General features: G+C 41.3%; 1 protein-coding gene across 3 annotated transcripts in view; it reads left to right on the forward strand.

Moving 5' to 3' along the window:
* The window catches only part of ARL6 (ARF like GTPase 6), a 99458-nt gene that overhangs the window by 71163 nt on the left and 1311 nt on the right, over nt 1-26984 (forward strand). For 2 of the 3 annotated variants that reach the window (XM_089682941.1, XM_089682942.1), the window contains exons 6-8: nt 22-151; nt 4194-4249; nt 5432-5444. In XM_089682941.1, coding sequence (XP_089539067.1) covers nt 22-151; nt 4194-4249; nt 5432-5444 — 199 coding nt within the window. The remainder of the gene's footprint in view (nt 1-21; nt 152-4193; nt 4250-5431; nt 5445-26984) is intronic. The other variant, XM_089682943.1, reaches the window with a different exon arrangement.

The raw sequence follows: 26984 nt of genomic DNA on the forward strand, positions 1-26984 counted from the left end.
TTCTTTTCTCCTGTTCCCCAGACATTAAGCACAGACGGATACCAATTTTGTTTTTTGCTAACAAAATGGACCTAAGAGACTCTCTGTCATCTGTGAAGGTTTCTCAGTTGCTGTGTTTAGAGAACATCAAGGACAAGCCGTGGCATATTTGGTAATGGTTCTATTATTTTGAAGTGCGTGTGTGTGCACAATAAAGATGTTTTGATTGCTAGAAGTGTCTATAAACCAGAATACAGTTCTCCCTGTGCTGCAACTCTAAGCAGAAATGTTTTCTCAATAACTGTACTGCAGCGAGCATCAGGAGCAAAAAAAAAAAATTAAGGTGACAGAACCCATGGCGGAGTTATTACATTCTGGTTTAGCCATACTGCAGGTTTCTGGTGAATTCTGAAAGAGTCCTTCAGGTCTAAATCAAATAATAGAAAACAGGGGTCAATGTCTAAGGGGTCTATTTATAATTTTAAAAAAAAAAAATATATATATATATAGAGAGAGAGAGAGAGCGAGAGAAGAGAGAGAAAGGAATGAAACAGGAGAAGGGAAGGGAGAGAGATAACGGAAAAACAGAAGAGGGTGAGGGAGGGAGAGGAAGGAAAAAATAGAAGAAGGGGGAGGGAAAGAGAGAAATAGAACAGGGGGGGAGGGAGAGAAAGGAAAAACAGGAGTGGGAGAGAGAAGATAAAAACAGAAGGGGAGAGAAAGAGAGCGAGAGATGAGAAACCGTAAAAGAGAAGAGAAAAGCCAGGGAAGAAAGTGAGGGAGATGAGAACAGCTTAAGAGAGAGAGACAAAAGGTAGAAAAGATGGGAAGTGGGAAACAGAGAGAAAGAGAAAGAAGGGAGAGAGACAAAGAAAGAGAAGCTGAAAGTGAAGCAGCAATGGTGCGACAAAGAAAAAAAAAAACACCTACCCTGTGAAAAAAAAAAAAAATAGTGAGAGAGGAAAAATATACACACTGTATATACAGTTAGGTCCACATATATTTGGACACAGGCACAATTTTAGTTTTTTTCAGGTATTTACCAAAACATGTTTAAACTATAGTTATATAATGGATATGGGCTGAAAGTGCACACTCTCTGGTTTAATTTGAGGGTATGTACATCCAAACTGGAGGAAGGGTTTAGGAATTACACCTCTTAAGAGTAACCATCCCCCCTTTTTTCAAGGGACCAAAAGTAATTGGATAATTGAATCTAATCATAAATAAATGTTCATTTTTAATATTTTGTTGAGAATCCTTTACTGGCAATGACTACCTGAAGACCAGAAGCCATGGACATTACCAAAGACTGGGTTTCCTCCTTTCTGATGCTTTGCCAGGCTCTAACTGCAGCTGTCTTCAGTTGTTCTTTGTGGGTCTTTCTGCCTTTAGTTTTGCCTTCAGCAAGTGAAATGCATGCTCAATTGGGTTGAAATCAGGTGATTGACTCGCCAATTGCAGAATATTCCACTTCTTTTTCTTCAAAAGCTCCTGGGTTGCTTTTGCAGTGTGTTTTGGATCATTGTCCATTTGTACTGTGAAGTGACGTCCAATCAACTTTGTTGCATTTGGCTGAATCTGGGCTGACAGTATATCTCTAAACACTGCAGAATTAATTAGGCTGCTTCTGTCTTCTGTCACATTATCAATAAACAACAATGACCCAGTGCCACTGGAAGCCATGCATGCCCATGCTGTCAGACTGCTTCCACCATGTTGTACAGATGACGTTGTGTGCTTTAGATCCAGAGCTATTTCAAGCCTTCTCGACACTTTTTTCTTCCCGTCATTCTGGTACAGATTCATCTTAGTTTCATCCATCCAAAGAATGCTTTTACAGAACTGGTCTGGATTTTTTAGATGTTTTTTGGCAAAGTCTAATCTGGCATTTCTATCCTTCAGGCTTATGAATGGTTTGCACTTTGTGAACCCTCTGTATTTGCTCTCGTGAAGTCTTCTTTTGATTGTAGACTTTGACAATGATACGCCCACCTCCTGGAGAGTGTCCTTCACTTGTCTGGATGTTGTGAATGGGTTTTTCTTTCCCATAGAGAGGATCCTGTGATCATCCACCACTGTTGTCTTCCGTGGACGTCCATGCCTTTTTATGTTGCTGCGCTCACCAGTGTGTTCTTCTTTCCTCAGAATTTACCAGACTGTTGATTTGGCCACTCTTAATGTTGCTGCCATCTCTCTGATGGATTTGTTTAGTTTTTAAAGCCTTACAATGGCCTGTTTCTCTTGCATGGACAGCTCCTTTGAACACAGGATGTAGGTTCACAGCAATAGATTCAATAGATAAATGCAAATACCACACTAAGAATCAACTCCAGACCTTTTACCTGCTTAATTGATGAAGAAATAACGAATGAGTAGCCCACACCTGGCCATGAAACAGCTTTTGATTCAATTGTCCAATTGCTTTTGGCCCCTTGAAAAAGGGGCGATGGCTACTCTTAAGAGCTGTAATTCCTAAACCCTTCCTCCAATTTGGATGTACATACCCTCAAATTAAACATGAGAGTGTGCACTTTTAGCCCATATTCATGATATAACTATAGCTTGAATATGTTTTGGTAAATACCTGAAAAAAAACTAAAATTGTGCCTGTGTCCAAATATATATAATCCTAACTGTGTATAGAGAGAGAGAATATATATAGAGAGAGAGAGAGAACACCAGAACACAAGAGTTCACCCAGGTCTCGTGAATTCTGAGTGTATTTGCTTAATACGTTGGTTTCCTTTGATCATCAGCTCCATCTAATGATCATAATGCAGTGTTTTTCCTAAAATATGTAAGCCAGGAAAAATACTTAGTTATGGCCACTATAAGGAGCTGATGATCATAGGAAATCACTGTATAGAGTCATAATTTGTGAGTGCTGGCCAAATGCCTGTGACATTCATCCCAACCTTTATTTATTTAAAAAAATAAATAAAAAAATAACTTCTAATCTTTTCGAGAGAGTTCAGAGTTCACCTGTGTGGGCATCTTCTACTAACCCTTATCATACCATTTTCATGCCTTGTAAGCCAGGATGAAGCTCAAAACACAGATGAACTAAAAATCTCTGTGTCTATAAAAAGACGTATTAGGCTTTACACAGTAGTGGTTGGGTCTCATTGATTTATTTATACCTATATAACAGGGAATATTCCATAGGTGGTGTTCTTTGGTTCCTTTTGTATAAGCCATGATGTTTTTTTCTTTGTTATAAGATAGGCTACTTACATTTATGGTAATTTTATTTATTGGTGACTGTTCTCACTTCATACTGTATGTACAGCTCTAGCTGTGATCAGACAATACCTATAACAGTGATCAACAACTGCCCTGGACACTGCGAATTTCCCCTATTTAGGAAATCCTTGTGTTGCTAAACCTAATTATAGAAAAAAAAAGCATACTGTTGTAGACCTCAGCATTTAACTTGTTTGCATGTCTGTTCTGCTTTTAACGCTGTGCCTGCTTTCAAATCCTCCATTAAAAATCCCCCCCGATTCCTGTCTTTGGGTGACTCCCTCCCCTTACAGGGACTCATGGAGTCACCTTTGCCTGGGTACATGGATGTGTCTCCTTATGTCTACTACTTCTCATACCTTCTGCTGCTAACTGACAGTGACTGGAGCCTGTACTGTCCCTGCTACACTGTTCATGTGAAGGGCACAGGGAGCACGCACCACTTCCCAAGTGTTTTTGGGAAGCGGCACTGAGGACCCGGAGCCGGCCGCAGTGAACAAGGAGGGTAATGTTAATAATTGGGCAAACATTAAAAAATGTACTGAGTAATGTTGCACTACATAACGTTATCCAGTACGCTTAATGAAAAGCAGAGAATTTAATACCACTTTAAAGAAACCTGGTGATGATTAATTTTATACTCAGTTCCTTTTCTACAGTGTCTTCCAAACAACTTTTTAATGAGCTTTCCCATTGTTGGTTCACATATTGGTTCCTGTTAATGTCAACACTTTTTTATTTTTCTAGTTATAGCTTTTTGATATAGTGGTCATCTCATACCTTTGCCCTTGGTTGTAAATTCTATATCTGGTATAACTGCTGTTCATGTACAAATTGTAACTGACCACTTGCTAGAGCTTGTACTATTTTGTTTGATTCTACTGCAATTCTACATGTATAACGAATATGTCTCAATTTACTGATATCACTGATCATGCCCTGTGCTGATACCCTCTTTTCTTTATCAGTGCAAGTGACGGACTGAAAGGTGAGGGCCTTCAGGAAGGAGTGGACTGGCTACAGGGTAGGTGATGTGTTTTGTTTTTTTTTCTTTGTCGCATCATTGCTGCTTCACTTTCAGCTTCTTTTTCTCTGTCTCTCTCCCTCTCCTTTCTTGCTCTCTTTTCTTTCTCCCTCTATCCCCCACTTCCCATCTTTTCTACCTTTTTGTCTGTTTGTTTGTCTGTCTCTCTCTCTCTCTTCCTCTTAAGCTCTTAAGCTGTTCTCATCTCTCTCCCCTTCTGTTTTTATCTTATCTCTCCCCCTCCTTCTGTTTTTCCTTTCTCTCCCCCACCCCCCTACCCCCCTTCTGTTTCTCTGTCCCTTTCCCTCCCCCTCTCCTGTTTTTCCTTTATCGCTTTCCCTTCTCCTGCTCTCTCTCTCTCTCTCTCCCTTCTTCTTTTTTTCATCTCCCTCCCTCTCTCTCTCCTGCCCCCCTCCCCCCCTCTCTCTCCCCATATCCCCCCTCTCTCTCTCCCCCTATCCCCCCTCTCTCTCCCCCTCTCTCTCTCCCCTTCTGTTTTTTCCTTTCTCCCCCCCTTTGTTTCTCTCTCTCTCTCCCCTCCCTTCTCCAGTCCCCCTCCCCATCTCTCTCTCCCAAAGCAGCTGAAACTGATTCACAACCCTCTCTGCTACTTAACTGACCAGATCAATATCCCTGGACTTTAACTGACTTGACGCTATTCATATTCATTCTCTCTCTCTCTCTCTCTCTCTCTCTCTCTCTCTCTCTCTCTCTCACACACACACCCTCCCCCCTCTGCTGTTTTTTCCTTTCTCTCTCTCCTCCTTCTGCTGTTTTTTCCTCTCTCTCTCTCCCCCCTCTGCTGTTGTTTTCCTTCCTCTCTCTCTCTCTTTGCCCCCCCCCCTTCTATTTTTTCCTTTCTCTTTTGCTCTCCCTTCTTCTGTTTTTTCCTCTATCTTTCTCTCCCTCCCCTTCTCCTGTTTTTTTTACCTCTCTCATCCCCCTCTCCTTTCTCTCTCACCCCCAACTTCTGTTTTTCCTTTCTCTCTCTCTCTCCCTTCTTCTGTTGTTTCCTCTCTCTCTCTCTCTCTCTCTCTCTCTCTCTCTCTCTCTCTCCCCCCCCCCCCCCCCCCTTACGTTTTTTTCCTTTTTCTCTCTCTCTCCTCTGTTCTCTCTGTCTTTCCTTTCTCTCGCCTTCAGTTATTTCTTTCATTTTGTTATTTCAATTTCTTCTGCTATCAGATCAAATCACGCAGTGAGTATAGCTGCATTCATTTGCTTATTTTGTTTTGTTGCTTTCAGTCTTTAGCGCCATACTAGATCTTTTTAAAATTGCTGTTTGTCACTTGGTATCAGGCTGGCCACAAACATATTGCCCATTTATTTCAAGTTTATTCTTTTTTATTACAGTACTTCTCTTAGGAATGTATATGTATTAAACCTCTAATAAAGATATAAAAACCTACTAGTTGTGAATGTTACAGTTTGTCTTTTTCATTAAAATTACAATTTAAGTTATAGATAAAGATGAGAACTGGAAGTGATTTGAAAGTGGCCATGTGCAGTGCAGTAAGATTCTTAAGTATAGGGGATTTTCTAACACACGTCATTACAGACAGTCTTTGCTAAGTCTGTTTTAGGTCTGTGCACACAGGCATCAAGCAGGGGAGCTATTAATAAATAAAACTGATAGTTTGTAATACAGTGTTATTAAAGCATGATTCCTTTATTCTTTTTTTTGTGAAGATCTGCAATAACATTAATAAAATCCTTGGTATGTAAAACCGGTTAGTGCAGTGCTCAGTACAGACAAGCTTGCAGGAAAGCAAATGCCCAGCTTTGTGTTGCATTCCCCCAATGTGGACTGCGGCTTGTTGGCTGCATTTGACACCATAAAACCTGTTCATTTTTATAGTCCCCCGTCCTGCTTTTTTTCCAAGTTGGCCTGACCCAGCAGGAGTATGGTCAAACAAAATAATGTGCTAAAATGTTTGCATTTATATTTGTGCACAGTGTTTGTAATTATTTTATTATAAGCTAACATTTTACATTTGCTGATCTTGAAAGCATTTTCCTGTAGTCCCACCTGCAGTTTACACAGCACAAAACAGACTGGGGTGCCTTCACACTATTCACATTATTCCTGTAATAATGATTACAGCTAAATATCTCCCTAGCAGTCTGACAGCTCTTCCCAGTCAATTGCCTGAAGCTGCTGGCAGTTTGATTGGCAGAGCTGTGCTGTCAGTCAGTAGCTCTGCCTCTGGGTCTGTCAGTCACATCTGACACTTTTAGGAAAACTACTACAACTCTTAATGCTAAACTCCAAGTAAGCCACTAAATACACCATTAAAATACATGTATGTAAACTGCCAAAAGTTGTAAAATTCTTTTCAAGCACTCTTGTAATCCAGCTATAGTCAGGTCCTGCAGTTATGCAGTACAGCAAGGGTTATAACACACCCAGGTCTAAGTAGTTGGACAGCAAGAAGTAATGGAGCACAAGCACACTGATAAGCCATCATTTTTCTCAAGCTTCCTCTCCTCCTGTCACCATGTTACCTGTGTTAAACTAACAGCACTGTGCACTGCAGTAAAACTTGGTTGGCTCCATGCCTTCTCCTAGTCCTGCAAGTAACTATCAAGATAAATGCATGTACTTGTCATATACCATTTGAATTTAAAAATACATTAAAGTGAAAGTAAAGGCAAATCCTAACTAACTCTAAACCTCCTCTCAGCCACTTTATAAAGCCGGCCATAGGTGGTTTAAATCTCAGCCAGTTCAGCAGCGACCGTCCAAGATACAAACCATGTATTGGCAGGCTAAATGTACCAAAGCTGATCGAACCAGCCTGTCAGGTTTTATATGTGATTATTGCAGGCATCTATTATAGCTGCTAGCAGTAAGCACTGTGTTCTCCCAGCGGGGACACAATGGCTGTACTGGAAGGATTCTCCCCATCAACACTGAATGTTGTGATGGGGGAATCAAGCCATTTTCTTTCCTGCAACCTGTGGTTGCAGGAAAGAAAATCAAACCGTTTGTGGCTGACTTTAGCCTAATCTATCTAGCCCTGTAAAGAAAAAAATCATTATACTTACCCGTTTTGCAGCTGCTCTGGTCCTGTCCCACGCTGAGCTGTCGGCAACGACTTCACTGCGTAGGAGTGTGTAGGAGAGGCAGCCAACAACAGGAGCGCCATAGTAACTTAATGGGTGACATCACCACCCAGGCATTTCCCAGCCATTGTAGGCTGTGTCCTGCACACAGAGGGCATCACTGCTGACCAGACTGGAGCTGCAGAACAGGTAAGTATGGCAATTTTTTTTTTTCTTTCCAGAGCTAGATTGATTAGGCTTAGAATATGACTATGGGTAGGTTTAGAGTTAGTTAGCATTTTCCTTCACTTCCACTTTAATTGATTTTGTAACAAATGCACGACTGCCTTTGGTGTTTAACTGTTTCAGAGCTGATTTTCTCTTAATACAAGTCAATTGGAATGCAAAAGCAACTGGATGAAGCTGAGCAGGCCAAATCTACTTGTGAAGGGACTCATGTCTGTGTCAAACACAAGCTGTATATATCTGAAAACACACTGTGTTTGCCTATCTATACACGCCATAAAGAGTGATCACTATTAAAAAATGTTTCCTTTATGTGATTTGAGCGCTGCCATGTTGTCTTCTCCCAGCAAGGGCTGTAGGGTGGTGCCATTCTTCAGTTAGTCGGATAACCTTTTGATATCCTGTCCATGTACACTGCCACTTGGGCATTACTGATTATGTCTTCAGCACATGAAAGACTGAGGCTTCTTTGCAGAAAGCTGTCAAGAAAGATTGTGTGAGATTACAGTATGTCATAGGACCAGGGGCAAGAATACTGAGCTTTTCATGTAACTGAAAAAGGAAAGGCTCAAGCAGTACAAGAAATGCATCTCAACCTATTCCTGTGTTGAGACTTACATTGCTGGTATAACAGGAATGTTATACTAGTAGTATTATATATCATAACCATGCAGGGGAATATGACTCGCCATAGGAATGAATGGAACTGTGGTGCGTGTGCATACTACAAAGAGGAGCTGGTGGGGATGCTTTTGTTAGAAAGGCTTTGTGGAGCTGGACAGGGCCACACAGTAAAGATCGCTGGAATGGGAAGAAAGGTGGACTCCAGCCAGGAGAACTATAATTATACTGGTGCTTCCTTACCTTGTCTATAAAAAGCTGGTTGTTTTTTTATACTTTTCATCCCCTCCAATGTGCTCCTGATTTTCTCTGTTTCATTGTTTACTCCTGGTCATGTATCCACCTCCGTATAGTTTATAGCCTGTGATCAGTCCACATGTCCATGAATTCATATGGTATCATGGGAAATGTAGTTTAGCTTGCAACATTGTACATATGTTGATTATTGAAAGCGCTGCATCTCCACATCCTCCACCACGTCCCAGGAAAAGCGGTTCATTATGAAAAATCAGATGAACCCACATAGCCTAAAATTAGCAAGTACTCAAAAAACAAAATTGCACTTTTAAAGGTGAATTCCAATGTTTGGGAATTTTTTTACAGCTTTGAACCAATGTAAGTATGTACCTATGTTTCATACCTGGCCGATCCGCATGGAAGCACTGCTACTACAGTGCGGTGTGGTCCAGTGCTGAACAGCTGCCCTGCTGATTACTGAACACAAAAGTCGCTCACTCAGCAGTGCTTACTACAATGATTTCCCTCTTCTGCAGGCATCCCACAGGCACATATATACTGACATTGGTACAAGCTAGATCAGTGTAAAAACTGGCATACCTGGAGTTCAGCTTTGACATCTGTGCTGTCATCCTGTACTAATTTTTATTTACCTAGGTTTGTGACAGGTTTACTTTAGGAGTGTAGATTCAGATGCTTACAAATATTTATTCAGGACTGGCTCTTTTTGATTCCCCAGTAATGACTCCAAAAATGGTCAGCTAGATATCTATCTTAACGTGATCCTGTGCCCAGACTATGCACCTTTTAAATACTTATTCTAAACAAGTAGTCAAAAGCAATTAAAAACAGATAATGAATACATTGTCCCCTATAGCTACAGGCATTGTGAAGAAATTCATCTTAACAACAGACGCACTAAAATCAGGGCTCCTCTCACCTCTTTTTTTTCTATGGCAGCAAATACTGGCAGACTGTCAGGGCTCTAATGTAAATACACAGAATATTCTGTAAAACAGTGGGAAAATGACTGAAACCCAGACTTCAGTGTCTGTGATGTGATCTTTGAGGATGAATTACTTCACTGTTCATTCAGCCAGAGAGGTGCGTTTAAAGCTTGATTACTGTTTGGTAAAAATCTGTAAATACTTTAATTTCTATAATTTAACGCTTTAATAAGCTGATCATAAGACGTAGGATGATAATGAATTAACACTGGTGATCCAGATAATCCTAGATGGTAAACTAATGTAGTATGATTTATACATTTCTCTAGGTAGAATTCCTGTGTAGTGTTTATAGCACAGGTGATGACAATGGCCTTTATATCCGTAACAAAACCTGCTTTTTGCATTTTCACTTGGTAGACGTGCTGACATCATCCATCTCTGCTCTCATCTCCTATAAACACAATGCCTATATCAACACCAAATAATAGCAGATGTTATGATGTGAGCAGCACACACAGCCACCACTAGATGTCACAGTTGATTTACTGTTTCTAATGCTTTTTCACCAAAGCATCAAGCTTGCTGTTATCTGGGTGAAGACAGCGACTAGAATGGCTTTCACACAGAATGATAAAGTGCGGCTTCTGCATCAGTGAAGCCCTTTTGTACTGTTTCGTGTTTTGAGACAAATATAGGAAATTCTGTTTTCCAAGTAAGACGCAGTTTGCCACTTTTTAGGCCAGCCATACAGTATCAGATCTTTTACAGTTGTGATGGAAGAGGCAACAGCTGCCCATTTGTAACATCCATCCCTGACTTCAAAACCTGACCGAAATGACTTTTCCTGTTTGCTGAGCAGATCTCCTTAAAGTGGAGTTTCAGCCATTTTTGTGTTTATTAAAAGCCAGCAGATAACGTTTTTGTAGCTGCTGACTTTTAAGAAACACAACACACACCTGTCCCAGGGTCCAGCGATGTTCTCACCCGCACTCTCCCTTTACGGCGCTGGCATCTCAACTGTGGGCACCAGGCTGTTACAGCTTGCGGCTTCGAGCTGGGTGCCCACTGCACATCCGCAAGTCACGCTGCACCTCCTAATTGGTCCGGTAGTCTCCTGGGACCTGTGAAACTTCCCAGGAGACTGCGAGAGCAAGGAGTTGGCCGAACTTCCAGTTCACTTCGCCACAGCGAACTGAGCCAGAAATGGGAGTGGGTACTTGTCAAAACCAGGTATCCACTCCCCCCCATAAGGTGGGAAATATGGCAGTGGAAGGGGGGAGGAGGCAAATAAGCAGAGCTTCTGCTTTTGAGTGGAATTCCACTTTAAGGCTAGGTTCACACCTATGCAGGTTGTGTTTGAGTCGTTTCTGCATTGTGTTTTGCGTTTGTGAGGCATTTTTTTTGCGTTTTGCAGTTTGTTTTTTATTTGTTTTCTTGTTGCTAGGCAGATTTAAAACACAAAACGCATCAAAATTGTGGCAAAAAACGCATCAAAAACGCAATACATGCTTTTCTGCAGCATTTCCATTGAAGTCTATGTAACCAAAAACCCAGCTTTTTGCGTTCAAAAAAGTCCCTGGCCCTTTACAAAAAACTCACCGGGTGAAAACTCACAGGAGTGAACATGTCCCATAGGAAATCATGTTAAATGGACAGTACTGCATTTCTGTAAAACGCTGCAGAAAGCACTTAGGTATGAACCTAGGGTAACTGTTCCCAACCACTTTAGTCATAACTAGTACTTGCCATCCTTTGTTTATCCCAAAATTAATCGATGATCACAAACTGCATAGTTTGCATTTTTCATGATTATATTTGCTCTTCTTTACCTTATTCTCTGCCATCACTCCTCTCTTCTATATTCCGATAAAAATATCTACAGCGAAGGAAATAAGTATTTGATCCTCTGCTGATTTTGAATGTTTGCCCACTCACAAAGAAATAATCAGTCTAAAAATCGAATGATAGGTGTATTTTAACACTGAGAGACAGAATAGCAACAAAAAAATCAAAAGAAATGCATGTCTAACAAATTATGCACTGATTTGGATGTTCATGAGAGAAATAAGTATTTGATCCCCTATCATTCAGCAGGATTTCGGGCTACCAGGTGTCTTTCATACAGGTAACAAGCTGAGATTAGAAGCAGTCTCTTAAAGGGAGTGCTGCTAATCTCATTTTGTTACCTGTATAAAAGACACCTGTCCACAGGAGCAATCAAACAATCAGATTCCAAACCATCCACCATGCAAAGACCAAAGAGCTGTCCAAGGATGTCAGGGACAAGATTATAGACCTACACAAGGCTGGACTGGGCTACAAAACTATCGCCAAGCAGCTTGGTGAGAAGGTGACAACAGTTAGTTTAATCATTCGCAAATGGAAGAAACACAAATCAACTGTCAGTCTCCCTAGGTCTGGTGTACCATGCAAGATCTCACCTCATGGAGTATCAATGATCATGAGAACAGTGAGGAATTATCCCAGAACTACACGTGAGGATCTTGTCAATGATCTCCAGGCAGCTGGGACCACAGTCACCAAGAAAACAATTGGTAACACACTACGCCGACAAGGATTGAAATCCTGCAGTTCCCGCAAGGTCCCTCTGCTCAAGAAAGCACATGTCCAGGCCCATCTGAAGTTTGCCACTGAACATCTGAATGATGCTGAGGAGAACTGGTTGAAAGTGTTGTGGTCAGATGAGACCAAAATCGAGCTCTTTGGCATCAACTCAACTCGCCATGTTTGAAAGAGGAGGAATGCTGCCTATGACCCCAAAAACACCATCCCAACTGTCAAACGTGGTGGAAACATTCTTCTTTGGGGGTGTTTTTCTGCTAAGGGGACAGGACAACTGCACCGCATCAAAGGGCAGATGGATGGGGCAATGTACCGTCAAATCTTGGGTGAGAAAGTTCTTCCCTCAGCCAGGGCATTGAAAATGGGTCATGGATGGGTGTTCCAGCATGACAATGACCCAAAACACACTGACAAGGCAACAAAGGAGTGGCTCAAGAAGAAGCACATTAAGGTCCTGGAGTGGCCTAGAAAGTCTTCAGACCTTAATCCGATTGAAAATCTGTTGAGGGAGCTGAAAGTTTGAGTTGCCAAACGTCAGCCACCAAACGTTAATGACTTGGAGAGGATCTGCCAAGAGGAGTGGGCCAAAATCCCTCCTGAGATGTGTGGAAACCTGGTGGCCAACTACAGGAAACGTCTGACCTCTATGATTGCCAACAAGAGATTTGCCACCAAGTACTAAGTCATGTTTTGTGAAGGGGATCAAATACTTCTTTCCCTCATGAACATGCAAATCAGTGGATCATTTGTTAGACATGCATTTCTTTTGAATTTTTTGTTGCTATTCTGTCTCTCAGTGTTACAATATACCTACCATTCAATTTTTATACTGATCATTTCTTTGTGAGTGGGCAAACATTCAAAATCAGCAGGGGATCAAATACTTATTTCTTTCACTGTATGTAGTACTTAGAGACCCCGTCATCATATTGCAAGTGAAAGCACAGAAGAATCAAGTATTTTTTAAACTCTTACTTGCAGTGTGTTTCCTTTTCATAACTGATTCTATTTCATTCATTTACAATGTGCCTTTAAAATTGTAACTACTTCAGGAACAGCCTTGGGAATAAGTGGTCATACCAGGATCATGGCTGCAGCTGCACCTGGTTTCACTTTTTAATGCCGGTAATGGGCTTTACTTTAAAAGTGAACTGAGCCGCCCTACAGCTGTCTGATCACTTTTATAGAACTCGGAATAACCCCACCCCCATCACCAGTGGGACCACTACTAACTATCGGACTGGCTGTCAACAGAGGAAAAGGAGGAACATGAGTTCCTCCTCATCTAAGACGAATAAAGCTGGAAGCAACAAGGATTTTTGTCACTTCTGGTTTCAGTTTAGTGTTTACTTGGCAAATACAACTCAGTGAAACCTTAGTGGGCAAAGGAGGGAACGGTATCCCATCCCAGCAATCACACGGGATGTTCATCATTTGGGATAACATTAAAGTTGAATCACATTTTTTCTTTTAAAAAAGTGTAGAATAAAACATTTCAATAAAAAAAAAAAATCTTAAAGCACTTTAAATCTAGGCTTGTTTGGTATCTATTCACTTGGCACAACATTATCTTTTATATTTCATCAACAAAGTGGGTATTATATTGTGTTTGTGTACCCTAAAATACATTTAAGTGTATTTTTACTGAAAATTTTTGATAAACAGCTGCGCATATATTGTGCTACATAACAAATTACAAGAAACACCATTTTATTCTCCAGGGCCTCATCTTTCAGAAAATATCTAATGTCCCTGGCGCCATCATGTTTACTAAGGGAAGCCAGCTGTAACTCCTTGCTGCTTCACACTGCACATGCCCGAGCCATGTTACGCTTTGTGATTGGTTTCACAGGCTTCTGGGACCTGTGATGTGTCCCAGAAGGCTGCAGGTAAAGGAAAGGGGGTGGGCCAACTTCCACTCAGATCACCTAGGTGACCATGCAGAAGTGGGAGCGGATACCTATCAAATCTAGGTACCCACTCCCCAAAAAATGAATAATGTGACGGAAGAGGAGATAAAGCGGAACTTCTCTCTAAACCTCATTTGTTCTTGTCTGCTCTAAAATGCTGGCACTTAGACTGGGCAAGCAATATAGCGAGCGTGCTGACAGGAGGAGAGTACAGAGTGATGACCACACAAGTGTGCTGCTGCCTGCTCATTGCCCTGCCAGGAGGCTGGGGCGGATCTTGACCAAACTGTGATGTGGTTACACTGGAGGTTGAGCACCTACCTGTACTGCACCACGTTTAGTTACAGGAACAAAACCATTCTCATATAGGTATTTTAGCTGCGTAATTAGCTGGTGTTTCACATTCTATGTCTGCATTAAATATAAACAGCAAGTATGATTTTCTTGAAGAATGCAGTGACTTTTCATCAAGGTCCAGATATTAATTCTTTGCTGCAGGCTGCCCTCTGCAAATCCCTGTATCAAAATTAGGCAGGACTATTGGAGCTCCATGCTTAGCCTGTGATGATGTGAATCCTGGAATATATAAATGTACATACTGTATATTCCTATTCTTATTATTCCAATTGTCTAAATCTAAAAATCCAGAATAAACTGGCAATGGTAATAAATGATATAAAATTCAGATTAAATGGATTGTCTTGAATTTATCACAGCTGTAGTGAATTGTGGATAATTTTGGCAGCTTTTTGAATGATTGTTGTATAGTGATATGTATAAGTAATACGTTTAGGAACTACTAGTCGCAGTGCATCCTTTGTTCAGCAAGAGCAGCATCACATGTCACCTCTGTGCACTGCTGTGTGCTAAATGTCAATTCTCCAAAGAATTCTTCCAGCAACTTGTCAGGAAAAGGCCTGATGATTGCTGCCAGCTCTGTGTAGGGCGAACGGCCATGATTAAAGCATTTCCAGCAATCCCCGAGTGAAGTCAGGAGGTTATGGTTACACTGCACATGAGTGGGGTGGATTTGCCATAATTAGGACCTCCAGCTAAAGCCAAGGAATGTTCTTTTGAAAATATTGTTTTGATTTCCAGAGTTCTCTTGCTGTGCATTCAAGGGAACAGAAACAGTCAGTATTGTATTCTAAGTAATCAACCACCTTCTCATTAAAATCAAGAGCATTAAAGCTTTTCCATGAGGGACTAAGATCTCATTCACACCTGCAATGCCCTCTGATCAGTGATTCATATTGAATTGCTCTTCAGAGGGCATTTTATAGGCAGTGCCGAGGCTTTAGGTCACCTCCTCACCCCCTTATTTAACCCTGTAAATACCACACTACGCTACAACAATTTTGTGTTTGAGGTGTGGCCCCATAGATTCGCATTGTAGCATGCCGTATAATTTTTCCAATGTCTACAAAGCACAGCATTATGGCTGCAATATGTGTACAGCCCTGGGCGGCTGCATGTCCAGGTTCAGTCGGTCATTTGGGGTGGTAAACCCGTGGCTCAACCATGTTGCTTTACCACTCCCTAGCCACACATATCAAAAAAACCTAAAGCCCAATAATACACTGCCCACTTTCAACTTTGGAATGCAGAAATGAAATTGGAAATCCCTGATTTTAATTGAGGCCAATGACATTCTTCTGGCTTTTTATCAGAATGAATTCTTTCACTTGAAAATTACACGGGTCTGTAGAAATGTCCACCTTGTCTTCATAATGTTTCAGTTTAAGTTATGATTGGGAATTTAAGGTGAAAGAAATATGTCAGTTTATTTGTATGCTTTGTCCTTTTCATGATTGTAATTTCATGCTCAAATTTGTAGGTTCTGAATCAGACAGTGCAGTCATTATCCCTACTGAACAGCTGCTGAGACAAATCAGTTACAGTAGAAGTTCAATAAAGTTTTCCGTAAAGCCCCATACACACGATGAGAATATCGGATAAATGATTGTCCGCTTTTTTGTTTTTTGGCATGCTAGTCTTATATCGAAAGTAAAGTGATTACTAAAGTTCTGAAAATGCTTGTATGACAGAATACAGATTCAGAAGCGATGTAATAAATCTGTATTGTATTTTCGGATGAAACTGATTAAACGAAAATCGTACAATCTGGTATCCTACGAGAAAAATTTCCGTGCTTGTCTCTTCAAATAATTTTGGACGGAAGCTGTGTACCAACGTTCAGATTATCGTACAATTGCTTCAAAAACGGTATTTTCTTACGATTTTCTGGTCCTGTGTACTAGGCTTAAGTCTCCTTCCATTCCGATCAGCTCACAGATCACTTGCTGATTGGAGCGGGATGGATGACACATTTGTGTCCGCTCAGTTTCTGCAGACCAGACACAAACAGAGCCCGCTCTGGCGTATGGGTGGCTGGGAGTAAACGCACTCTGCTGTCTGTTTACTCCCAACTACATGTTTATATAGACAAGTTTGTTTACACCCGGCTGTCCATAGGAATGCATGGACCTTCCAATCAGGTCCACCTGAAAAACTGAGAGGTGGACTTGATTGGATCACCCTTGTGAAAGGGGCCTTATGGTGCCCATACACTAGATTATTTATTTATTTCAGGTACTTATATAGCACTGTCAATTTGCGCAGCGCTTTACATATATATTGTACATTCACATCAGTCCCTAACCCTCAAGGGGCGTACAATCTAAGGTCCCTAACTCACATTCATACATGCACATACTAGGGCCAATTTTTTTTTAGACAGGATCCAATTCACCTACCAGCATGTCTTTGGAATGTGGGAGGAAACTGGAGTACCTGGAGGAAACCCACGCAGGCACAGGGAGAACATGCAAACTCCAGGCAGGTGGTGCCGTGGCTGGGATAGATTAAATATAGTTTGAAAATCTGTCATTTGCTCTTCTTTTTCCGGTAATACGTTAATATGTTGGATTACTGCTGCTAATATTTGGTTCAGCTTTTTGCCGTCTCTCCTTCATTATTTGACTAATACAAGTCAGCTGGATGTATCTGTTTATGTGTTATTGTTCTGCTCTGCCCCTGCGTGGGCGTATCTTGAGCTTGTTGTATTCTTAAAACAAAACTTTCTTAATAAAAATATTGAAACAGAAAATCTGTCATTTGGACAGTTTAGCAGGCCATACATGGGTTGAATTCCAAAAATTTTTCAATAAAAAATTAAAAACATAGTTCGTTCTGTAATCTGATGGTGCCACCAATGATTTAGAAAATCGATAGTTTTTCACAAATTTTCTAGCATGCCCAATAAACTAAATGGGGAGGAACCATGAAAATCGGCCGGTGCCATTGTCCCACTAACAGAGAGAAAATCGGCCGATTATTCTTAGCTCCGATTTTTGAACAAAAAATCGTTCGGAATTCGACCCATGTATGGCCGGCTTTTGTTAATTTTTTATGCAGTTAATGGGCACAAATCAAAAATCAGTAGTGATGTTTTTGAGCCAAAAAATCTATGGGATTGTTGGTACTGCGCATATGTGACCCAGAAGCAAAAATCTAACAAAAAACTGATTCATTTATACCCATTGAACCATTTATCTGTAATTATTTGATGGCAATATTGTTTGATCTTACGACCATGTATTCGTTTTTCAAAACCTGTTTGAATTATTTTTCGCCTAGTGTTTGGCTAGCATTAGACATACTGTAGCTCTATCACAACTCGTGCTTTTAGGCTAAGTTCATGTAAGCTGTTGAAATAAGGAGTTGATACGCTTAGTACACCGCCAACTTAAAACCTTTCCTGGCAGCCCTAGGGGTGGCAAGTTTAACTCAACATACCTATTGAAGTCCATGAAACTCACAAATGCTGGCGAAGCTTGGTATTTCAATACAAGATACCTCTTTGACTAAAGAAAACATTAAAAGAAATGCCTGCAAACCACTTCTGAACTGATCCTCTGCAGACTGCTTTTCAGAGGGGTGGTAGGAGCTGTCACCTATGTGAATGGGCCCCGAGAGTAGATAAATTGTAAAGTACAGCCATTGAGCTGCACTAAGCAGGAACCTCAGCCATTTATTGCAAGAAAACACAAAGGCTTTCACTGATACAAAGTCAAATATGACAATGGAAGAATCCGTAGAATAAATTACCGTACTTGATTGTTTTGTTTTTTTATTGTAACTGCTAAGAATTGCACTGTACAAAACAAACACTCTAGAGGACAATATAGTAATTAAATATTTTTATTTGTAAAGAAACTGCACAATAGATGCTATACCCTTTTTCCTCACTAAAACACAAAGGTGTAAATGCATCATAAAAATGCTGAGACAATCTGGCCTCTTCAATAGTCTTTGTATCAACACAATCCTGTACAAACCTTCTACCTTACCCTCCTCCCAATCACCTTGCACATATAGTATTCTAGGTTTTTGGAGCAAACCTCTGTAGTTTATATAGTCACATGCCCAGCACACAGAAATTAGTATGTGTTTACGTTTTAATAGGCACCCTGGCGTCAATTAGCCAGTAGATATTACACCACCAATAGACTTTTATATGGATCAGCTCATGCTGTTTTATATAGTGTTTGAGAGGGCTGTGATTTGAAATGCCAGCAAGACAAGCCTTGTAAATGTCCTAGGCTTAGTAAATAAAAGAAAGGGATTTAACTTTGGCTTTTACAGTCATTGATGTTATTGATGGGATCATGATTGTCCATGTTCATAAAAAGCTTGTTAGGAGAAGCTCCGTGTTCCTGTTGTTGAACTAGATTTGCAGCATCTATCTCCAGGTTTCTCAACCAGGTTTCTGTGGAACTCTAGCCTTCCTCCAGAGCTTGCTACGGGTTCCTTAAGCAATGAGCAATTTCTGCCTCTCAGATAAGGAGCCACTTAAAACAATTATATTTTTAACTATCTTTAAAGTGGTAGTAAAGTCCTGAATGTGATATTTAACTACAGGTAAGCTTATAATAAAGCTCACGTGTAGGTAAAATGAATATCTTGTAAACGTGCTCTGTGCCGTTGCCCGTGACTCCCACCCGCATGCATCATTGCAGCTCGGTCAGTCAAACGGCCGGAGCTCAAGAATCTGGAAGGAAGATCAGGGGAAGATGGAAGCCCTGTCAGCCACGACAGCGCATCGTTCTAAGGTAAGTATTTCTTAATGTGCCAGTATTTTTTATTTTTTTTTAGCTGCAGTTTATTACCACTTTAAGGGGAGGATTCTTTCCATTGACCATACATGTACTTTCTTCCCACTGACCATCGTGTTAATGTAACATGAGCTGTATAGTAATTAGTAGCAGGGATTCCATGAAACTGGAAAATTATTTCATCAGTTCTCCATGTTAAAAAGATCAAGAAAGGCTGATCTAGCTGATGTTAAACTTTAAGCTGGCCATACACTGGTTGGAATTCAACTAGTTTAGCAGGAACCAGCTGAATTCTGAACAATATGTGGCAATCCCTGCTCAACAGAAGTTGATAGTTGTGATTGGCTTTTGTCAAAGGAACATTCTGGAAAACTATTCTCGATCAGTGGCTGCAGCTGCTGATCACTGTGTTCTGGCTGTAGTGGGTCCTGCTGATCACTGTATTCTGGCGGCAGGGGGTCCTGCTGATCACTGTATTCTGGAGGCAGGGGTCCTGCTGATCACTGTATTCTGGCGGCAGGGGGTCCTGCTGATCACTGTATTCTGGCAGTAGTGGGTCCTGCTGATCACTGTATTCTGGCAGTAGTGGGTCCTGCTGATCACTGTATTCTGGCTGTAGTGGGTTCCGCTGATCACTGTATTCTGATGGCATGGGGTCCTGCTGATCACTGTATTCTGGCAGTGGGTGGGTCCTGCTGATCACTGTATTTTGGCGGCATGGGGTCCTGCTGATCACTGTATTCTGGCAGTAGCGGGTCCTGCTGATCACTGTATTCTGTCAGTAGTGGGTCCTCCTGATCACTGTATTCTGGCAGTAGTGAGTCCTGCTGATCCCTGTATTCTGGATGTAGTGGGTCCTGCTGATCACTGTATTCTGGCAGTAGTGGGTTCTGCTGATCACTGTATTCTGGCAGTAGCGGGTCCTGCTGATCACTGTATTCTGTCAGTAGTGGGTCCTCCTGATCACTGTATTCTGGCAGTAGTGGGTCCTGCTGATCCCTGTATTCTGGATGTAGTGGGTCCTGCTGATCACTGTATTCTGGCAGTAGTGGGTTCTGCTGATCACTGTATTCTGGCAGTAGTGGGTCCTGCTGATCATTGTATTCTGGCAGTAGTGGGTCCTGCTGATCACTGTATTCTGGCAGTAGCGGGTCCTGCTGATCACTGTATTCTGGCAGTAGTGGGTCCTGCTGATCACTGTATTCTGGCAGTAGCGGGTCCTGCTGATCACTGTATTCTGGCAGTAGTGGGTCCTGCTGATCACTGTATTCTGGCAGTAGCGGGTCCTGCTGATCACTGTATTCTGGCAGTAGCGGTTTCGCTGATCACTGTATTCTGGCAGTAGCGCATCCTGCTGGTCACTGTATTCTGGCAGTAGCGGGTCCTGCTGATCACTGTATTCTGGCAGTAGTGGATCCTGCTGTCAGAATAAAATGTTCTGGTGGAGGAAGATGCATCCATCCAACTCCGTTTGTGTGAATGGAGGAATCTGTTAGGCTTTTGTTCAAACAGCCTGCTGGCTGAAAAAAAAAAAATATGCTTTAGGGTGGCCATAGATGGGCAAATATCTCACAAAGAACAAAGGAAATAAAGGATGTGGAGATACAATATCTACCTCTGCTTAAGGACAGCATAAACTTCAAAACCTGCTGTGCTCCTCTCCTAATAGTTACAGCAATGCACACACGGTAGTTTAAAGCCCAGCTTCAGCCAGTTTTGTTTTTGTTAGGTTGTTGAACCCTCGATTAAACCCAAAATTTTTAATTTAGAGAAAAGAAAAGTGTCAAACAAGATGATTTTATTGATATTATTGTCTGAGAAACACAATAGGGTTGATTTACTAAAAATGGAGAGTGCAAAATCTGGTGCAACTGTGCCTGGTAGCCAAGCAGCTTCTAACGTAAAGTGATATTAAAGGCAAATTGAAAAAAAAATAACCAACAAGTCACACTTACCTACTTTGTGCAGTGGTTTTGCAGAGAGAAGCCCCAATCCTCCTCTTCCCTGGTCCCCCGCCGGTACTCCTGCCCCTCCCTCCTGCCGAGTGCCCCCATAAGCAAGCAGCTGCTGTCTCAGCCAATGAGGAGGAAGAGTCCTCAGAAAGCAACTGCTCTCAAGCACATTGCTGGATCAAGATGGGGCCTAGGTAAGTACTGAGGGAGGGGCTGCTGTATACAACCTTAAGCCTTTACAACCACTTTAAGCTTGTTCAATTATTATTATTTTTTTATGTACAGCTGCACCAGATTTTGCACTCTCCAGTTTTAGTAAATCAACCCCTATATTTATTATGTGCTGTAAAGGCACTGCACTGCTTACAATTGGGAATTTAAAAAAAGACATCAAAACCCAAGGCAGCTGTTCAAATAAGGTATTATACAATTAAAAACTACATTGAATAGCACTTGTTCCAAAACACAGTGAGTGTGTGTGTGTGTCAGTGTGTGTGTCAGTGTGTCAATAGACACTGATCAGATTAAAAGACCTCAGAAAGGAGGAGGTCAGTCAGCACCTCATGGCAGGGTATCCTTTCTGAGGCCCCATTTGCATCTGGCGCTTTGGGATCTTAGGCAGAATCGCTGCAATTCTGCCTGCGATTTCAAATCCCACTGCAATGGTGGTCATATGCACCACACATGTTTGGATGTCATTGATTGTCAATAGCGCCTAAACGTGGTGCGGTTCTTCTGTGATTGTCCTTTGATAAATCGCGCTGCAGTTGAGGCAGAAGCTTCTTTTTGGCGGTCCTGCACTGCATTTAGGTGCCAAAAAAAATTGATGGCATCCGAACATGCGTGGTGCGTTTTGCCAATGTTGCACTGCGTTTTAAGATCACTGGCAGAATCACAGCGATTCTGTCTGAGATCCCAAAACACCAGATGTGAATGGGGCCTGAAGCACAATCAGTAATATCTGTGACCCAAGCTCAAAGGTGAACAGACAAAAAGTAAAGTAATAACTAACAGAGTATTATTTAATAGTATTGCCAGCAAATTTTCAATGAAGATTCCCACAAACTAAGGCTGGCCATACATGAGTTGAAATTCGACCCATTTTTCGTCTGAGAATCGGACCTAAGAATAATCGGCAGATTTTCGCTTTGTTAGTGGGTCCATGGCAACGGCTGATTAACATGGTTCCTCAGCTTTTCAGTGATCGGGCATGTTGGAAAATTCGTGAAAAACGACCGATTTTCGACTAAAAGAATATGCGCATGAGCCGTGACTTGGAAGGAACAGAAGTTTCACCTGTTATATGGGGTGAACTTTATGACTTGGTCGGCCGATTTTCCAAATCATTGATGGCACCATCAGATTACCGAGCGAACGACCGTTTTGGAATTCGAACCATGTATGGCCTGCATAAGGCTAGGTTCACATCTAAACGGTTCTGCATGCCCCGTTTGCATGGGTACAGCAGCTCATTATTATTATACAGTATTTATATTGCACCAACAGTTTGCACAGCGCTTTACAAAATGAAGGTAGACATTACAGTTACAATACAATTTGGTACAAGAGGAAACCGAGGACCCTGCTCATTACAGCTTACAATCTAGGAGGAAGGGCTGAGTGATGCAAAAGGTAATAGCTGTGGGGAGATGAGCTGATGGAGGCAATAAATGGCGTTTTACTAGGTAGAAGCAGGATAGGCTTCTTTAACCACTTCCATACCGGACACTTTTACCCCCTTCCTGACCAGGGCAATTTTCAGCTTTTAGCGCTATCACACTTTGAATGACAATTGCACGGTCATGCAACACTGTACCCAAATGAATTTTTTACCATTTTTTTTAGATAGATAAAGCTTTATTTTGGTGGTATTTATTCACCACTGGGATTTGTATTTTTTTTGCTATGTAAATGAAATGTCAAAAAAATTTTTTTAAAAGTGTTTTTTTTATAAAATTTTGCAAATAAATAATATTTCATCATAAATCTTAGCCAAAATTTATTCCGTTATTTTTTTAGTAAAAAAAAAAAAAAACCAAATTAGTTTATAAGCAAAAATTATAATTTTTAAACATTTTTTTTACATTTTTATTTTATTTTTTTATATTATTATTTTTTATTTTTATTTTTTTTTTTTTACATACTGTCACCCTAGCATTACAGTGTCACCATGGTGACACTGTACTACTTGTGGGGGGGTGATAAAGATTTTTTTTTTTTTTTTACACTGATTGCTTTTACACCCATATAGGATGTAAAAGCAATCATTTCTCTTTCTCTCTGTGTGCATTCCTGCACTCATTGAGAAATACAGAGTGAGCTGTGATTGGTCACAGCTTGTCACATGGTACAAGGCTTTTGTGAATAGCCTTGTACCATGTGACCTCTGTGATCATTCACAGATTTCACACATAGTAAGCAATGATGTCACAAGTGACATCTTGCTTACTACTTTGCATGTGATCACTGATTCGCCAATCAGTGATCACATGATCGGGACCTCGTACAGAGGTCCCGTCCGACGATCGGTGTTTCACTGTGTCCGGAGGACACAGCAGGCACCGGATTGCGGTGCTGCGCGCTCCCAGGGAGCGCGCACAAGCAGGGTGCGGGGAGGCCGTTTATAGACGGCCACCCGACCCTGCAGTGCCACCGTCCGGCCGTGTATATAAACGGCCGGTCGGGAAGTGGTTAAAGAGAAAGGTTTTCAGGAATCGTCTAAAGGTGGATAGATTAGGAGACAGCCAGCCAGATTGGGGTAGAGAATTCCATAGGATGGGAGAAGCTCAGGAAAAGTCCTGGAGGCAAGCATGGGAGGAGGTGACATGGGAACTGGAGAGCAGAAGGTTTTCATTTGAATAGGCTGCTGAACTTACAATTTCTGCAGTGAAAAGGTCCCTGAACCCTGTTCTAAAATGCAGCCACACAGAAACCGCATGATGCTTTGGCACTGTGCTCTTCAGTGTGTGGAGGTGCCATTAAGAGTTAATACCACCCCTGCACATTTTCCTAAAAGCAGCATGTCTTTTCTCCTGCTGCATGTGAGTGCAGAAACATGTGCAATTTACACACAGCCAAGTATGGTAAACAGAGAATGCTCCAGTCAAAACTGAATGTGATTTAAAAAAAAAAAAAAACTGCTCTTCCACCACGTGAGAACAACATACACTCACCAACTCAAAAGACCTTGGGAAGCAAGAGGTCACACTGTATGTTTAAAATATCATAATGGGATATCTTCTCTGAAGTACCAAAGATTTTTTCAGCGACCAGAGCTCAGAAAACATAAACGGACAGAGGAATATCAAACGTTTCGTATTTAATATTATCTCCTGCAGAATAAAACCACACAATCCAAACATTTTTTCATTAAAGTGGAACTTTAGTCAGAACATTAAGTCCTGCTAGGTCACTGCAGGCTGAACCCTTTTGCAGGTATAGTTATGTAAAACAATAAAAGTAAGTGCTGATAATGTTTAAAATCCAGTAAGACACTGTCTCGGCCTACTCTGCACATGCTCAGTTGCTCTTTATTTTTCAGGGCTGTGCTGAAAATGTAGAGGCCGATCTGCTGACAGCTTAAAGATTTACTGCTGCTCATGGGCTCTGGAATGCAAAATGGCAGCCTCCAGCAAGAAGAAACGGGAACAATGCTGGGTGCAATTTACAGCACACACTCATTTTGATAGCAGAATCATTCATGTGAAATGTATGTTTCTTGTTAAAGAACATGATTTTTTTTCATCAAGTTTTTAGAGGTGAAGTTCCACTTAAAAAAAAAAGGAGTACAACAGAACCCTATGACCAGCATCCAATGCAAATCCACCCTGTCACCTGTAGTGTGCCAAAGGAAACCTCCAAGGCACCCAGTGATCACGTGGATAGAAGTGACGTGCTATGATCACTTCCTAGATGCTTCATAATCATTTGGTTGACTCCATGCAACACAGATGTACAGCAGTTCTCAGAAACAGTGCTTATACAACTAAATATTAATGAAGTGATTCAAAGGAAAGCAAAATCTTCAAACATTTTTCAGTTTATATAGTGAATGTTTGAGTTTGTAAAGAAGAATACAAACACTGCTATTTTTTTGAACAGTCTAATATTCACTTTTCTTCCATTTTTTTAGAGGAACAACACAAATTTGATATATTTTTCTTCATGTCTTGATTTGGAATAGAATGTGTAGTGTTCCCAATGCATTTGTGTGTATAGAAATAAAAGGATTTTGAGCTTTATTCACTTTTTTCAACACACTGCTATTATTTTGAACACAACTGTATATTTGGGCAGCCATTCATAAAACACAAATTATTAGAAAAAAATAGGCTTAAAGGAAAAGTTCACCTTTGAGAACATGTCACATGTTCCACCTGTTTTTCGGGTGTTACGTGTAACATGTTCCCAATGCTGCAGCTGCTGCCCATTTCCCCCACCCCTTCCTGTGACAGCAGTATGGGGAGAAGTAACCTGTACAAGCTGTCACTTTCTGGATAGTGCATGTCTGTGTGTGAGTTCTGTGAATGAATGTACTACAAGTCCCGGCAGCCTTAGCAGCTGTCGGCTTGTTGTTGTCAATGAACAACCATGGCGCTGCGGGGCACCGAGGTAGTTCATTGATTCTTTCTGTTAGTATATACACTATATAACGGTAGTCTCCAAAATGCAGCCGGGGGCCGGATACAGCTTTTTGCTTGCTTTTATCTGGCCCCTAGGGCACTTTTCCTCCCACTGATAACAACAATTGCGCAATACCTACTACTGACATCAACAACGGGCATTATTCTTCTCATTGACACCAACAATGAGACACTTTTCCTCCCACTGACACCAATGATGGGACACTATTCCTCCCACTGACAACAATGATGGGGCTCTATTCCTCCCATTGACACCAATCATGGAGCACTGTTCCTCCCACTGACACCAATGATAGGGCACTATTCCTTCCACTGACACCAACAATGGGGCACTATTCCTCCCACTGACACCAACAATAGGGCACTATTCCTCCTACTGATACCAACAATGGGGCACTATTCCTCCCATTGATACCAACAATGGGGCACTATTCCTCCCACTGACACCAATCATCAAGCACTATTCCTTCCACTGACACCAACAATAGAGCAATAATCCTCCCACTGACACCAATGAAAGGGCACTATTCCTTTCACTGACACCAATGATAGGGCATTATTCCTGCCACTGACACCAACAATGGGGCACTATTCCGCTCACTGACACCAATCATCGAGGACTATTCCACTGACACCAACAATAGAGCGATAATCCTCCCACTGACACCAATGAAAGGGCACTATTCCTTTTGCTGATACCAATGATAGGGGCACTATTCCTCCCACTGGTACCAATGATGGGGCGCTGTTCCTCCCAGTGACACCAACGATGGAGTGCTATTCCTCACCCTACAGATCACAAGTTAACAATCACTGGTATAGATAATGTACCTATCTGATTAATAAAACTTTATTTTTTATAATAAAAGTAAAAGAGGACAACATAAAACTAGTGTGGTATATGACACTGTTTTGATAAACTAACACATCAGTATCTGGTTCAATGGATATAGTAGCAATTCTCTATGAATTCTCAAGGGGTTCATCAGATATTTTGGTTCTAATTTTGCCCTACTTCATCCTTATAGTTGCTCAAAAACATAGGTGCTGCTGAAAACTGATGACTTGAATAAGGCATGATTGTGAAGACTGGCGTATTTTTCCTTGGAAGGATAAAACCTATAAATCTAGTAAAGAGACCCTGTACAATGTTTCTTTGGCTGCATATGTTCACTAAGTGTAAACACATTTTTACAATAAAAAAAATTTTTTAAGTAAGTTTATACTTTTGTCTTGGGCGGCATGCAGCCTAAGGGCCATAGGTTGGGCACCCCTCGTAGAGAAGAATGCAGATTCTGGTTATTAACAAGGCTGCAGTGCATCTTCAGGCCACAGGGTGGTGATCATTTCTACATTTACTCTGCATATTACTTGTGTAATGTACTTCTACCTGGACAGTGTTCATAGGATCCTTCTTCATATCAAAATGAAAGT

This window comes from Staurois parvus, unplaced genomic scaffold (assembly GCF_062004578.1).
Source record: "Staurois parvus isolate SC_StPar_1 unplaced genomic scaffold, SC_StPar_1.0 ptg000299l, whole genome shotgun sequence".
NCBI classification, from domain to species: Eukaryota; Metazoa; Chordata; class Amphibia; order Anura; family Ranidae; genus Staurois; species Staurois parvus.